The sequence below is a fragment of the Prionailurus viverrinus genome, chromosome E2 (genome assembly GCF_022837055.1).
Source record: "Prionailurus viverrinus isolate Anna chromosome E2, UM_Priviv_1.0, whole genome shotgun sequence".
Lineage (NCBI taxonomy): Eukaryota > Metazoa > Chordata > Mammalia > Carnivora > Felidae > Prionailurus > Prionailurus viverrinus.
The window spans coordinates 18482685-18500289 of NC_062575.1; the positions used below are offsets into that span (position 1 = coordinate 18482685).

A 17605-nucleotide genomic window follows, 5' to 3' on the forward strand; every position below is an offset into this window, starting at 1 on the left:
TGTTTTCATTTCTCTTGGGTATGTATCTAGAAGTGGAATTGGTGGGTCATATGGTAACTATGTTTGACTTTTTGAGAGCTGCCAGACTGCTTTCCAGAGCAGCTGTACTATTTTACAGTTTCCACCAGCCGTGTATGAGGGTTCCGATTTCTCCACAGCCTCATAATTTATATCATTTTAAAGGAAGTTATTTTTAAATGTCACTCATTGGAGTCAGAAAAGCAACAAATGTCCAAAGTTCTGTACAGAAAGCTACATGTTTACCTGACCCACAATCTCTGATGATACAGCGATGAAACAGTCATGACCATCAGCAGGAAGAAAGGTAGGCAGTGTGAGGTCACACACTCAGATTCCACTAATGGAAGATGAATTTCAAAGATACACATAAAGAATGCTTAACAATAATACTGTACCCATTGCCAAATGGGCAAAGCCACACACACACACACACACACACACACACACACACGCACGCACGCACGCGCGTGCGAACATGAGTTCAGCACATTGTTATAGGAAGGGTTGATTTATAGTGAAACCATTTCCTATAAGCAGGCCCACTTCTATACCTAGGACCACCTGGGAACTCAGCCCTTGTACCTGGGCATGAGAACAGTGTGCTTCCTTGGATTAATCATTTTTCCCTGTGGCAACAGCATAGTTCTCAGAGCTAGACTCAAATTCTGATGTTGACACTTAGTATCTGTGTTACTTCGGGCCAGTTTCTTAATCTTTTGAGTCTCAGTTCACTCATTTGTAAAATAGGGGTAAAATGTAACTTGCAAGGTTGCTGTGACTGGCACATAATAGACACTAGTAAGTGGTAACTTCTATAATATTTACTTCCATTTCTCTTATATGGCAATTATCCAAGGCAATCTTAGGGAGTGAAAATAACCCTTGAAGTAGCCAGTACACCTTTTACTTACAGGTAAAAGTGCTAAACTGCTAAATATTTTGATGCAAATCTAATGTTTCAATCCTCAATTGATAGAGGAAACCACAGGACAGATATTTGAAAAATGAGGCTAATGTAAAACTCAAGTGTTCTGGGCTTTGAAATGCAACCTGTAAATGGAGGAAGGGAGAGAGAGAAGGCATTATAAATTATATCACTGGGGCTGCAGTAAGATAAGGTACAGTAGACTGGGAATTCCTGGGAAATGGGTCTCCACCACCCTCCCGACTTTCGTGACTACAGGAAAGTCAATTATTCATTTATAAAAGGATGATCATATCTGCTTTTATTATATTTTGGGATTATTGACAGAATCAAAGGTTTCTAGATGATTAAGCATTATTCAATTTTTTAAAGTTTATTTATTTTTGAGAGAGACAAAGACAGCGTGAGTGGGGAAGGGGCAGAGAGAGTGGGAGAGAGAGAATCCCAAGCAGGCTCCGTGCCATCAGCACAGAGCCCGATGCAGGGCTCAAACTCACGAAACCATGAGATCATGACCTGAGCCAGGTGCCCCAAGCATTATTCAATTATAATAAATACTATCGACAATCATAATATCTGTTTTTGTTTTAAGGGAGAGTGCACACAGGAGAGGGGCACAGAGAGAAAAGAGAGAGAGAGAGAGAGAGAGAGAGAGAGAGAGAGAGAGAGAGAGAGAGACACACCAAGGATCCAAAGCAGGCTCTGTACTAATAGCAGAGAGCCTGATACAGGGCTCAAGCCCACCAACTGTGAGATCATAACCTGAGCTGAACGAAGTCAGATGCTTAACTGACTGAACCATCCAGGTGCCCCTGTTTTTAATCTTAAAAAGCACAACAATAGAGCCAATTTGTACTATTATTTAAAAAGTTCTAAAGAAGTAACCAAGTGTACTGAAGGGAAAAAAAACACTTTTTGGAAGGTTTTTAGAAGATTTGGAAGCCATGAACAAGGTTCAAATTGCTTGCTTAGTAATCTTAGAAAAAAGACTTAAGCTATCTAAGTCTCAGAGTGTTTAGCTATAAAATGGGGTTATCTCTCTTCATACCACAAAAGTAACTCAAGATGGATGGTAGACCTAAATGTAATTGTGAAAACTATAAAACTCATGAAGAAAACACAGAAGTAGATCTTCATTATCTTGGGTTAGGCAGTGATTTCTTAGAAATGACATAAAAAATGCAAGCAATAAAGAGAAAAACTGGTAAGTGGGACTTTATCAAGAATAAACAGTTTTGTGCTTCAAATGACACCATTAGTAAGAGAAAAGACAACCCTAAGAAGGGCAGAAAATATCTGCAATTCATACATTTAATAAAGAACATGTTTCCAGAATATATAAAGAACTCTTATAACTCAATAATAAAAAGACAAACTATATCAGTTAAAAATGGGCAAAGAATCTATTCAGACATTTCTCCAAAGAAGATAAAGAATGTACAACAAGGGACACCTGAGTGGCTCAGTCGGTTAAGTGTCCTACTTTGGCTCAGGTCATGATCTCACAGTTTGTGGGTTCGAGCCCCGCACTGGGCTTTGTGCTGACAGCTGAAGCCTGCTTCAGATTCTATGTCTCCCTCTCTCTCTGCTCTTCCCCCACTCATGCTCTCTCTCTCTCTCTCTCTCAAAATTAAATAAACATTAAAAAATTAAAAAAAAGAGAAATGAATAACAAGCTCATAAAAAGATGCTCAACTTCATCAGCCATCAGGGAAATGCAAATCAAAACCACAATAAGATACCACTTCACACATAACTAAGATGGCTGTAATTAAAAACACAGACAATAACAAATATTGGTGAATATGTAGAAAAATTGGAACCCTCCTAAATCTCTGATGGGAAAGTAAAATGGTGCAGACACTTTGGAAAACAGTGTAGCAATTCCTCAAAATGTTAAACGTCGAGTTACTTTATGACCCAGTGATTCTAAGTATAAACCTAGGAGAAATGAAATCATATGTCCACACAAAAACTTGTACATAAATGTTCATAACAGTGTTTGTTATTCATAAAATCTGGAAAGTAAAAGCAACCCAAATATGACATCGACTTATGAATGGACAAACAAAATGTGGTTAATCTGTATGGTGGAACATTATTCAGCCATAAAAAGGAATATGTACCAATCCATGCCACAACATGGATGAACCTCAAAAACATTATTCTAAGTGAAAGGAGCCAGACACAAGACCATACAATGTGTGACTCCATTTACATGTAACATCTCCAACAGGCAAATCCACAGAGATGAAAAGTAGTTGAGTGGTTCTCAGGGGCTAGGGTAAGTAGGAATGGAAATTCACTAATAATGGATATGGAGTCTCTTCTTGAGATGACGAAAAAGTTGTAGAACTGTATCTAATTCTAGTAGTGATAGTTGTGCAACTCTCTAAATATAATAAAAACATTGAACATTTTAAATTGGTGAATTTAGGTGTATAAATTACATCTCCAATAAAAAGTTTGAAAAGTAGGGATAATCTACTACCTAGAACTACTTCAAGAATTTACCCAGACAGCATATATGACAGACTATTTGTTAAAGGCTCATTTGTTAACTAGGTGGACAGGACAGGACATAAAAGCAATCTTCCCATTTCGAGGACATAAATGGAGATGATAAACTTCACAGGAACTGCATTCCAAATTTCAATGCCAGATCCAATTAGATGGTCCTTCAATGGATAGAATTATGCTCTGCTAATGGTTTCCCAACTTACTTCACTTGACGTAGAAATCTGAGAATGAGATAGGGAGTTTGGCCTCTGACAAGTTAAGACTTGTAATCCCGCTCAGTTCGAAACTCAGTAAAAACAATTTCTATCCACCTCTCCCCCCAGCCACCCACCCAGCTTCCCGGCCTTTTGGTCTCCCTCCCCTTGTCTCTTTTTGCCAGAAATGAAAATTGTTCTCTGAGAGAAAGAGGGTAGAAGAGTTAGTGAGATCTGTTTGGGCATGTCAGGATATCCAGGTTGTCTCACTACACACACGGGTACACTTTCACCTCCCATGCTTGGCTCAGAGCCTAGGGTTTTTGTGTGTCTTTTTTTTTTTTTTTCCTTTTTCTTTTTCAGTGAGTCTGGTAGTTTTACCCAAAGATCTTTCTGACACCGACAGGGATCAGTTGGATCTCTGAAATGCATCTGTCGCTGGTTGCTTTCAAAATGTCCTTTAAATAATTCAAAGCGACTGAGAGAATACGTGAGCAGATCCATAGTGTGATAAATAACTTGTCTATAATATCTTCCTTGAAGAATATCACTTATTTATCATATTCATTATTGAACATCTATTGAACATTATTGAACTGAAGTGTGAAAAATACTCCAAATATTATGGGACCCTCAAAGACATATTTTAACTCCTATTTTGGAAAAAAGGACTTCCACTTTTTGCCTTATATATTTCTTGGTCAATTAAATGTTTTAAAACAATTAGAATGCATTAATTTGTGCAATTAATAATGATATACCAAAGAATTAAAAAAATATATATACATACATACATACATACATACATACATACATACATACCATACAAGGAATCCAAAAAGGAGAGACACTTAATGGCCACAGTCTAAGATTAGGTCTTCTACTTACTAAGGCTGGATTGCAACTCCAACACAGCAATTTGGTATCTAAATTCTCTGCCTGAACAACTCCCTACTAAGTACCACCTGGGAGCAGCTGCTGTGAGATTCATTAACCATCACTTTCTCAGTAGCACCACAAGGAGAGGCAGACCGTCTTTCATAAAATTAAACTTTAACTCATAGGGAATTTAGTTCTCAGACTGTTGTGATGGACAGATAATACACACACCAATAGTTCTTACATCAGGTATCAATAAGGATCTGTTGAATGAAAAAGTTTAATTCCCCTCTGCTCTGTGCTCAGACTGCACAGTTGGTGAAAAATTACAAAAGAAATACAACTTACCAACAAATTAAGCAAAAGAAAGATTGTAATTTTCACATGGAGACATTTAGGCAGGTTAGAAAAGGAAAACTTAAAGACATGGATGTGGACGTGAGCAAGTGCGTGTACACGCGCACACACACACATACACACACACACACACACACACACACACACACACTCCCCACAACGAAATGCTACTCAAACCACAGCCACACACCCCTTGTACTGCATGTTTACAAGGGGGCTGGTCTTGTCTGACTGGGAATCCAGAATGGCTTGGTTCCTGGAGTGCTTTGTATGTAGGCAAAAGGCATTGGCAATGCAGGTGGGAAAATTCAGCTCTTTCTTTTCTTAATGGGAAATTCACCTAAGGCCTTGGCCGTTAAATGCATGTTACAAACACCAAAACATCAATTAATTCAAACTTGTCCATTGTGCAGAGCTGAGAACAGAAATTACACCTCTACCTCCCATGTTCTTCATCACCAAATTAGCTACTAACTGATTAGCACACCAATTAAAATTACTAAAAACAAACATAAAACCAACAGTTGTGATTTTTATAGCAGACCCTAGAGGCTAATGAGCTCAATGGGTTAATCAGCCAAGAAGCTTACTCCAAACAGCAATGTTGCCACATAAGAATGACATACCTCCTCTTCCCCCCAAAACCCTGTCCTAAAGAAAAAAAAAAAAAATCAAGAAACAGTATTACAGCTTCTTGAGAAAAGAACTGAATGACTTATTTTCTGAGACTTATTAATTATAGGTATTTGAGGTTCCTGCTTCATTGATTTACTATTTCCATAATTACCATTCATCATCATGTGACTTCCTGAGCCCCAGGCTTATCTCAATTCTGAGCCTTCTTGCCCATTGACCTATAGATAGTTACCTTCTCTCTTGATACCCTCTACTCTTTTGGCTTCTGCTTTCACCTGTTTGACCTCTTTGGGTGGTTGTTTTGTCTCCTTGGAAGAATTTTCTTTTTGCTTTTTAACCTAGTCATGACAACTCATTGTTATAGTGTTTCATATATAGCAGGCGCACAATAAATGTTTGCTGAATAAAGAATGAATTCCAAGGCTCTGAAAACTTCATAACTGGCTTCAATTTTCCACCTTTCCCTGCATTCATGCTCTTTGCTCTGTGACCTGGCAGCTTATCCCGCTGAAGGGAACCAGTGTATTTCTCTCCCTCTTGACTTTTGGGTTGGGCCACATTGACTTAGTGTAGCCAACAAATTGAGGGAGAAGTGATAGGATGCAGGTTCCAACCTTAGACCTAACAAGGCCTCTCAAGTTTGTTCTTGTTCTCTTACACTTCTGCCATGGGCCAGGGGTGTGGAGGCCACTGGGAGGCCACTGGGCCAGGGGTGACCAAGAACGGGCACAGCAAAGCTGCCACAGCCTGCCCCTAGAACCATCTAGCCAAGCCTGTCCTAGATCAGCTGAACCCTATCGGTCTACAGATGTGTGAGTGATAATAAATGATTGATGTTTTAAAGTACCGAGTGTGGGGGCAGTTTGTTACATAGCAATAACTACCTGATAGAGTCTGCCTACTCAGACTTTAGATCTGAAAAGTTACATACATTACCACATTATTATCTAGCAATCTAACAGTAGAAGCAGCAGTAATAAGATGATGATGATAACACTAAAAGCATAACAGCTAAACCTATTTGGACACTTACTATGTGCTAGGCACTTTCAAGGTATTAACTCATTTAATCCTAATATTAATCTCCCTTCATATACTTTTTATGATAAAATAGTTTTAGATTTATAGAATCATGGAGAAGAAAGCCCAGAGAATTCTCATATTCCACACCCACTTGCCCCTATTATTAATTTTTGCATTAGCATGGTACATTTGTCACAATTAATAAACTAAGAATGACATTTTATTATCAACCAAAGTCCATAATTTCCTCAGATTCTCTCTGTTTCTTCTGAATGCCCTTTTTCTGTTCCAGGATCCTATCTACCACATTACATTTAAATCATCGTAACTTCTTACTCTCTGACAGTTTTATTCCTTTTCTCCCCTTAAGAAGTTTTAATTATTTTTGGTAACAGCTTGAGATATAATTCACATATCATAAAATCTGCCAATTTAAAGTATACAATTCAATGGTTCCTACAATATAGTAGGAACACAGTTGTGCAACAATCACCACAATCAATTTTAGAATGTTTTCATCACCCCAAAAAGAAATCCTTACCCTTCAACTATTACCTCCCAACACTTTCCCCTTTCCTGCCAGCCCTAGTCAACTACTTATCTAGTGATCTATACATTTTCCTATTCTGCACATCTCATATAAGGGAACCATACACTATGCACCCTTTGGGACTAACTTCTTCCACTTATAATGTTTTCAAGGTTCATCCCTGCTGTAACATATTTCACTACTTCCTTTTTTTAATGACTGGCTAATATTGCATTGTATGGATAAAGTATATTTTATCTACCTGTCAGTTGATGGATATTTGTATTGTGTTCATGTTTGGGCTTTTATGAACACTGCTGCTATGAACATTCATGTACAAGTTTTTGTGCGGACATAAGTTTTCATTCCTCTTGAGTATATACCTAGAAGAAATGCTGCGTCAAGTGGTGACTCTATGTTTATCTTTTTGACAAACTGCAAGACTGTTTTCCAAATTAGCTATGCCATTTTACATTTCTATTTAGCCCTCTTTCTACAAATATGAAATTGAAACCCAAAAGGATCAAGTAATTTGCCCAAGTCCATATAGCTGAGCAGCACAGGAATGGAGGTCTGTCCCAGAGTCCTAGCTCTTGACGATTATACTCCACTGGTGGAGCCAAGAGAAGCCAAAAGATAACTGATCTTCTCACCATTTCTGATTCTCACTCTTCTAGGAAGGATGCCTATTCTCTACATCCTGTTCAAGAAGCCTCTCTCTAGATTTGGAATCCACAAATTAATGGAGGTGGGGAGAACAACAAAGAATCACAAAGGAGAAATAAAATTATGGCAAAAAAATATTTCAATGAGGGGCGCCTGGGTGGCTCAGTCAGTTAAGCGTCTGACTTCGGCTCAGGCATGATATCACAATTTGTGGGTTCAAGCCCCGCGTTGGGCTCTGTGCTGACAGCTTGGGTTCTGTGTCTCCTTCTCTCTCTGCCCCTCCCCTGCTCATGCTCTCTCTCTCTCTCAAAAATAAAATAAACATTTAAAAAAGTGTTTAAAAAACATTTCAATGAAAAATTGGTATATATTCTGAAATTCTTTTAAATTAAAGGGAAAGCAATGGTGCATACTAGCAGTAGTCAGGTACAAAAAGGTTAAGGTAATGAGAGTTCATGCGTGAGCCATTCTTTACTTCCTTGAATGAGAAGAAATGGGTTTTAATCTACAGAATGACAAAGACTTCCTCATCACTATCAGACACTGAAGCTCTATTGGAACCCTTAGGAAACCATCCAGGAACATTATTATTATGACTTAAATTGAGTCCTAGCTAGGAGACAGGGAGATGAACAAAAGGACCAGCAGTCTTATGGTTCCATGACTTTAGAGATTTTGTGCAAACATATATGCTACAATCTTTGGTCCACAGACTCAGAGTCCTTTAAACCAGAACTAACTTACCCTGAATAGCAGACAGATATACAAAGGCGTCTTCATGCTCCAAGTTCTCCAAGAATATCTGCAACCACAAAACAAAGGAGTGATATGATTTGCAAAGAAAAAACAAGATGTAAGTGACCCTTATGGCAGCCTCAAAAGAATAAATGCTTTTCTTCTTGTTTGTCTTAGCCAGACATTGGTCTGACTTGAGAATCTTGTAGGGAAGACGGTGTATATGTTTGAAGACCCATTTTTACAATAGCTATAAAAGAGTACCAGTTAGAGGAAGATACTTCTTGAAGTGGCCAAGTATATACCAGAAGTATGCATGGAAACCAAGATCTGGAAGAAGAATCTTCAACGTTTGCTTCACTACAGGCCATGGTGGGCAATACTCTCACATGTGACACGACAGACTACCAGTCATGAAACACAAGATGCCAAGTGTGGGGTTATGTCCAATTGATGGCATATTTGCTCTAATTTCATCCTTTTCCCTTGCATTCAGAAAGTATATGGAAACGCAAATGACAGAGAGATGTTACTGAGATAACCCTGAATCTGTTCTAATTTATTTCTTTAAATCTTTTGCACATTTCGGCACTTGAGTTGATGTTAGTTACAAATTGTCTTCAACAGATTGTCTCACAATTGAGGAACGCACTGGGGTGTCAACTGCAGAGAGTACTTAAGCTTATGAAGAAGATAAGACAGTAACATGTTAAGTTTAGGCCCTAATATGAGGGCCAGAGAAAGACAGCAGCCATATGCCCATTTTTTTCCTGCTTGGGAGTCTAGGGGAAGGACGGGGGTATCTGTTCCACATTTAGTGATGCATCATTCGCGGGCACAGTGAGTCTTGATACCAACTTGATGCTGCTGGTCCCCACATCTGCAGCATGTTAGGGAGAGCCAAAAATTAGTTTAATTGGAAAGAAGGCCAGGTTGGAAGGGGTGGGATCATGTAAGGAGTAAAGGAAGCTTAATCCAGGGTAGTGGCCATGGGAATAAAGAAGAAGAGAGAGAGAGAGATTTGACAGACTTCTTAGAAAAAGAATTGACAGGACCTGACCAATCATGCACAGAAGATGAAGGTTAAACAAGTTCAAGAAAATCCCAAAGACGTTCATAGCATTCACCATCTATTTGGTGTATGAAGGGATATCTTTGGTGATTGATTACTCAAAGGAGATACATTATTTGAGGCTTACAGTAATATTTTAATGGCAGCAAATCCTTGGCACATTAACAGGCCTTGGTTTTCTCATCTTAAAATGGGGATAATACCAATATTGCAGGTGTTGTGAGGACTAGAGACAATGTCTGAAAGGCATAGGACCAGGCTCAATAAACAGTGGTTATTATTATACTATTGATTCTAACACTTCAGTGACTAGAGATAAATGTTTTCAATCAGAATTATAACTCTTAATCTAATGGCTAAAGGATATGAAAGAGATGATAATTATGATGGGGAACCTTTTTTAGATGCTCATTGTGTGCTTATCTCTATAATTAGTGCTTTACGCAGACTTTTTTTTTTCAAGGTATCAGCAGGCTCATTCATTCCAACATATATATATATATATATATATATATATATATATATACATACACATATATATATGTGTATATATATATATATATATATATATATATATGTGTGTATGTAAATGTATTCATTCATTCATTCATTTTAAGTAAGCTCTACGCCCAACATGGAGCTTGAATTCACAACCTTGAGATCAAGAGTTGCCCGCTCTACCAACTGAGCCAGCTAGGTATCCATACACGACACTTTTATTTTAAATTTTAAATGTTTTTCCTTCTTTTCTTTTGTTTCTTTTTTCAGATTTTATTTTTATTTTGGGGGTGCCTGGGTGGCTTGCTCGGTTAAGCGTCTAACTCTTGATTTTGGCTCAGGTCATGATCTCATGGTTTGGGGGTTCAAACCCTGTGTCAGGCTTCACACTCACAGCTTGGGATTCTTTCTCTCTCTGTCTCTGTCTCTGCCCCTCACCCACTCAGTCATGCTCTCTCTCTCTCTCTCAGATAATAAACTTAAAAAAAGAATTTCTTTTTAAGTAATCTTTATACCCAATATAGGGCTCAAACTCACAACTCCAAGCTCAAGAGTTATATGCTCAACAGACTGAGCCAGTCCAGGTGCCCCTAAATCTTTCAACATAAAGTGGGTCCTACTGTTATTACCCTCACTTTACAGATGTAGAAATTGAGGGGGGGTGCATGGGTGGCTCATTCGGTTAAGCCTCTGACTCTTGATTTCGCCTCAGGTCACAATCTCATGTTCGCAGGATCCAGCCCTGTGTCTGGCTGTGCACTAACAGCACAGAACCTGCTTGGGATTCTCATTCTCCCTCTCTCTCTGCCCTTCCCCCTTGAAAAATAAATAAACAGATGTAGAAATTGAGGTTCAGAAATTTTAAATGACTTGTCCAAGAAAATGATCTGGGATTGGATCAGTTGTCTCTAGATTCTTTGCTCTTAATCTCTAACCCATACTGAGGTCAGGAAAATTACCAGAAAAGGGAAAAGATCCCCAACCAAGTATACATTGTCTCCCACATACATCTCTCATGTACAGAACAGACTCTTCACTGTGATGGAGGGAGAAGGCAGGAGTGAGGGGAGTGAGGGGAGCCAGCACAATTCCCCTACAAAGGGGGCCCAGAAAAAACAGGTGGCTTCTCTGGGAATTTGCTCATGCTGTGCCTTCCCCTTTGCTTTCCTGTTCAAGCTCAACTGAGTGGTCTCAGGTGGTTATCTAAGTCTTGCCTGTGTCTACATCTTGCCTCCTCAGAACAATTACAATATCCCTAAAGGTGGTCCAGGGCAGGGGCGTCTGGGTGGCTCAGGTGGTTAAGTGTCCAACTCTCAGTTTCAGCTCAGGTCATGATCTTGTGGTTTCGTGAGTTCGAGCACCACATTGGGCTCTGTGCTGACAGTGCAGGGCCTGGTTGGGATTCTCTCTCTCTCCTCCTCTCTCTCTGCCCCTACCCTGCTCACACTGTCTGTCTCTCTCAAAATAAATGAATAAACTTAAAGAAAATTAAAACAAAAAAACCCAGGTTGTCCAGGGCAGTGCTTGGTACATAGTCAAGGCTCCCAGAAAGCTGCCTCACTCTGCGTGCATGTGTTTTCCCAGTATGTTCTACTTACCTTGAGAAGCTTCTCTTGCATCTCAAGGGCTTTTGCTTCTCTCTGCTCTATCCAGCAGGAAAGAGTTCGCAGGGCAGCAGCCCGCGTTGGAATCTGAGGATCATAAGCCGATAAAATAACCTCCTGGAGCTGGTCTGTGGTGATGCTTCCAGACTTGTGGTTTGTAGTAGTTCTGGACGCACTGACCTCCTGAGCAATGGGTGGCGTGTGAGATTTCAGGCCCATTTGCCTGGATTTCTCCCGGCTTTGCTGTTGTTCGAGGTCAGACCCATTACTGTTCTTTTCATGACTGGTTTGTTGCTGTTCTTCTATTTCCCCTTCTGGATCCTTTCTGTTCAGGGTACTTTGGGCAGCCACACTGACAGCATCGGTGGAAAACGCCCCATGGGTCGAGATGGTGATGCGGAGATCGGCAGCGAGCTCTTGGATGACAGGGTCAGGGTACACATTGGAGACCTTCTCCAACAAAGGCAGCAATTGCTTCAGGACAGCGAAATCACCTGACTTCAACTACAAAATGAAAGAACAAATGCCAAACCCAAATTAATATAGCAGATGTTAATAATGCCTAAGCACAAGGGAACATATTCTGAGTAAGATCTTATTCATGGTGTAATCAGCATAGTCTAGCACTCAGTAACTATTGTTGAATAATTATAGCTAACACTTATTAAATACCGTGTGCAGGTATTCTTCTGAGTTAAAAATAAACTAGTGATGTACATGATTACACTTAATTTTTAGTGGGAATTTAGTGGGAACCTGGTGGGAAAAACATGATTATCCTATGGTTTTAATTTGCATTAGCCAGACTACCAGTGCTATTAAGCATCCTTTCATGTTTTTTGGCTGTCTGCATTGCTTTTTTCTGTGAACACCCTGTTTACATCCTTTGGACCCACTTACCTGTTAGACTGTTTGTCTCTACAGCTATTCTCACCATCTCAGGTTTTAGTACCCAGACATATGGTAAAATTATTTTCCAGATTATTATGTTTTGACTTTTATTATCTTTTTTACCGCATTATTGTACTTTTAACTTCTATGTACCTTTTGCTATAAAAGATGAGTTAATATTAGCAAAGTACTTAGTGCCTGACACACAGTAAGTGCTATGTAAATGCTTTAAAAAGAAATACAATAAAAAATACGCACATATTCATATCCCTATAATCTAGTTATGATTATTATCTACATTATAAATGGGGGAAATGAGGCACAGAACAGTTAAATAATATGTACAAGGTCACACAACCGGAAGATGGTGAGATATGAATTCAGTAGGTCTGGCTCCAGAGTCCACACTCTTACCCAATACCCTACAGAGTCTCACTTGAACAAATAAAGCAGTTATTATTTTTTTAAATTTTTTTTTAACATTTATTTATTTTTGAGACAGAGAGAGACAGAGCATGAACAGGGGAGGGGCAGAGAGAGAAGGAGACACAGAATCTGAAACAGGCTCCAGGCTCTGAGCTGTCAGCACAGAGCCCGACGCGGGGCTCGAACACACGGACCATGAGATCATGACCTGAGCCAAAGTCGGACGCTTAACCGACCAAGCCACCCAGGCGCCCCTAAAGCAGTTTTTTTTTTTAAATGTTTATTTGTTTTTGAGAGAGAGAGAGCATGCATGAGAGTGTGGGGAGGGGCAAAGAGAGAGGGAGACAGAGGATCCAAAGCAGGCTCCGCACTGACAGCAGAGAGCCCCACACAGGGCTCAAACCCACAAACTGTGAGATCATGACCTGACCTGAAGTCAGACACTTACCTGACTGAGCCACCCAGGCACCCACAACTAAAGGAGTTCTTAACTACATTTTCTAAAGTGGCTGGTCAGCATAAAAAGGCATCATAGGTCTGGAAGATATCGAGAAAATAATTGGCAAGAGGGAATTTTTCCTAGAAAGTGAGAGTGAAAATTACATAAGATTTTATTCTCTCCTGCAGCTTTGTTCTATAATGCCATATGCCTTACTAGGAAAAGTGTATGTGCAGGCAGTAGAGAAATGAGAATCAGTGAGAGTCTTTTTCTCTTTGAAAACACTAGAAATATTATCATATGAGGCTTCATGAGCCCTTGATATTTGAAAACCTTGCAAGTCTTAAAATCCTTTTTAGAACAAGGCAGGGTATTTATTACTAACTCATTCACTCGTTTCATTATCCAACCAACCAATCAACCAACTGCCTGTGTAAGATCTATATAATATTCTCATTTAAACTCTAAGTCCGCAGAACTGTTACTGTTTATTTTCCCCATCACTTTCCTTCCAAGTAAATAAAAACTTGAGGTTTATGTCAGGTTTGTACCTATAGAATTTCACCATACACACCCCTCAGATTCCTTTATTTAAACATTATGAACTCTACAAAATTGACAGAAGGTAAAATTTCTAGCTTTGCAGAGTATGTTAACCTATCTGCATGTGTACGACAACTGACTACTGCATTGTTACTATATCTTAAAGGGAGAAGAGGATATGTATGTCCAGAATAAAAATTATGTTACCTGAGTAAAAGGCCAATTTTATCAGGAGTCTGTAGAACTGGGAGAGATATTTTAGTAATAGAGAGTGACAGATATTTAGATAATTTTGTGAGTATTACCATTATGCTAGACTTCAGCTCGTGCCTCTGTAGTACTATGGGCATTTGTTTTTTCTTTAAGTGTCTGAAATGGGAAAATCTATTTATAGCAGGAGTGTATGGACTCTTTTTCATTTCTATTGTACACAACAATTACTTCTTAAAAAAAAAAAAAAAACGAGGGGCGCCTGGGTGGCTCAGTCGGTTAAGCGGCCGACTTCGGCTCAGGTCATGATCTCGCAGTCCGTGAGTTCGAGCCCCGCGTCAGGCTCTGTGCTGACCGCTCAGAGCCTGGAGCCTGTTTCAGATTCTATGTCTTCCTCTCTCTGACCCTCCCCCGTTCATGCTCTGTCTCTCTCTGTCTCAAAAATAAATAAACGTTAAAAAAAAAACTAAAAAAAAAGATAACTAGACCAATGGAACAAAATAGAGAAACCAGAAAGAGACCTATATAAATATAGTCAATTGATTTCTTTTAAGTTTATTTTTTTAATTTAAGCACAGTCGCCACACAATGTTACATTAGTTTCAGGTGTGCAACACAGTGATTCCAATATAATCAACTGATCTCTGCCAAAGAAGGAAAGTCAACACAATGGAGAAAAGACAGATTTTCAACAAATGGTGCTGGAACAACTAGACATTCATGCAAAAAAAAATGAATTTAGACACTGACCTTACACTATCACAAAAATTAGAGAGAGAGAGACAGAGCACGAGTAGGGGAGGGGTAGAGACAGAGAGAGGAAGACACAAAATCTGAAGTAGGCTCCAGGCTCCGAGCTGTCAGCACAGAGCCCAATCCGGGGCTCGAACTCACAAACCACGAGATGATGACCTGAGCAGAAACCATGAGTCAGTGACTTAACCGACTGAACCACCCAGGTGCTCCTAAATGGATCATAGATTTAAATGTAAAACACAAACTATTAAATTCCTACAAGAGAAGAGAAAATCTAGATGACCTTGAGTATGGCGCTGACTTTTCTGATAAAATACTAAAAAAAAGTCCATTAGAGAAATAAGTGATAAGCTAGATTTCACCAAAATTTAGAATTTTTTCAACTTTTACTCTGCAGAAGACAATGTCAAGATAAAGAGCAGACAAGCCACAGACTAAGGGGAAATATCTGCAGAAAGACACAGCTGATAAAGGACAGTGATCCAAAATACACTAAGAACTCTTAAAACTCAACAATAAGAAAACACACAAGCAACCCAATTTACAAATGGGCAAAAGAGCTGAACAGACCCTTCGCCAAAGAAGATACATACACATACAGCATATGAAGAGATGCCCAGCATCATATGTCATCAGAGAATTGCAAATTAAAATGAAATACCATTATATACCTATTAAAATGACTAAAATCCAAAACACTGACAACAGCACAGCTGGTGAGGATGTGGGGCAAGAGGAACTCTCATTCATTGTTGGTGGGAATGCAAAATGGTACAGTCACTTTTGCAAGACAGTTTGGCAGTTTCTTACAAAACTAAACATACTCTTACCATATGTTCCAGCAACTGATCTCCTTGGTATTTACCCAAATGACATGAAAACTTCTGCCCATACAAAAACCTACACATAGATGTTTATAGCAGCTTTATTCATAATTGCCAAAACTTGGAGGGAACCAAATGTCTTCCAGTAGGTGAATGGATAAATAGATTGTGGTACATCCAGACCATGGAATATTATTCAGCACTAAAAAGAAATGAGCTATCAAACCCGACATACATGGAAGAACCTTAAATGCCTATTACTGAGTGAAAGAAGCCAGTATGGAAAGGCTACACAGTATATGATTCCAAGTAAGTTACATTCTGGAAAAGGCAAAACTGTGGAAACAGTAAAAAGATCAGTGGTTGTCAGGGGCTGAGGGGAGAGAAGGGTGAAGAGGCAGAGCACAAAGAATTTTAAAGGCAGTGAAACTATTGTGTAAACAATATCATAATAATAGATGCGTGTCATTACACATTTGTCAAAACCCATAGAAGTGTTCAGCACCAAGAGTAAACCGTAATGTAAACTGTAGGCCATGAGTGATAATGTGTCAATGCAGAATCAAAGACGTAATAAATGGATCATGCCAGGGCAGAATGCTGATAGTGGGGGATGCCGTGCTCTCTGGGGCAGAAGGTCTATGGGAAATTTGTGTAACTCCTGCTCAATTTTGCTGTGCACCTAAAACTGCTCTAAAAAAGAGTCTATTAATAAAATACCCAACCATCTTTTCTTCCAGTTTTCAAGCTTCTTAGTCATTGTTGGATTCATCTTATTTGAGCGAGTAACTTCCCTAATCACCATAGGTGTAGGTGGATTCTGAATCAAATAGTTTACAAGGCAATTAAAGTTATGCATTCCTTCAGTTTCATAAGCCTACAGATTTCCCACTATGCGAATAATTAGGGAAATCTAAGACTACAGGTGCCAACTATTTTGTTCACAGATGTTCAAAAAAATGTTGAGGTATAAAGTAATATTCACTTAATTGATAGATGAGAAAACGGAACCACTAAGTAATTATGAATTATTTTTCAAGGGTCACCGGAGGCCATATCAAAGTTGAGAATTAAACATAAAGCCCTCATTTCTACTCCTGTCACTGCTTCTCATCACAGATCTCATATCCAGACTTCAAAATTCTGTGTAGAAGGCCTGAGGCCTGAAGGAGCAGCCCGCAGGTGAGTGACAGATTCCTTTATCTGGCTGCCTCTCTTCCAGGATCTCTGGAAGGCTTCAGGAGTGGAATGGGCAGAGCTCTGTCAGCCCACCTCTATGATTTATTTCAGGGCGTCAAGAGTGAACCAGTTAGATGGTAAGTTGTTCTGAATTTCTGCAAGCTTTCAAATTTAAGAACTGGGGAATGGACTGGCAGGGGTGGGATTGGGGGTATGGAGTGGTGGGAGGGAGCACACCTGCTAAGGGAAGCATATGAGGACCAAAGTGGCAGCCAGAGGACAGCATGCATACACTGAAAAAGCCCCACAGGAGGCTCTACAAAGCTAGCCTAAGGGGCATACGTCTCCTCATCCGGCCTTACTCTGCTCCAGTGAGAATCACTACTTTGGGAGAATCTGAGGGTTTCTTCCAGCAATAAAATGCTGACCTAATTCCATAAAATATTTATGTGTATTCTTTGGGTACTCATTTCTATATATCACCTATGTTTCTCCAGATACTTTGCTGAATAGTTAACATGTCCAGTTCTCATCTGTGTCACTGAATTTATTTACAAGTGGTATTTTAATTTTGGTTCTAAGTCAGCATGCAGTATGCCCTGTTTTATAATAAGCCGCACATAAAGATACTAATATGAATCTTTTTTCAAAAACTTAAGAATTCATCGGATTTACCAC

The 17605-nt window shown here is 39.3% G+C and overlaps 1 protein-coding gene across 3 annotated transcripts in view; it reads right to left on the minus strand.

Moving 5' to 3' along the window:
* TANGO6 (transport and golgi organization 6 homolog) overlaps positions 1-17605 on the minus strand; it is a 190640-nt gene that overhangs the window by 102374 nt on the left and 70661 nt on the right. For all 3 annotated transcript variants that reach the window (XM_047834685.1, XM_047834686.1, XM_047834684.1), the window contains 2 exons: positions 11654-12163; positions 8495-8552 (listed from right to left, as the gene is read on the minus strand). In XM_047834685.1, the coding sequence (XP_047690641.1) occupies positions 8495-8552; positions 11654-12163 (568 nt within the window). The remainder of the gene's footprint in view (positions 1-8494; positions 8553-11653; positions 12164-17605) is intronic.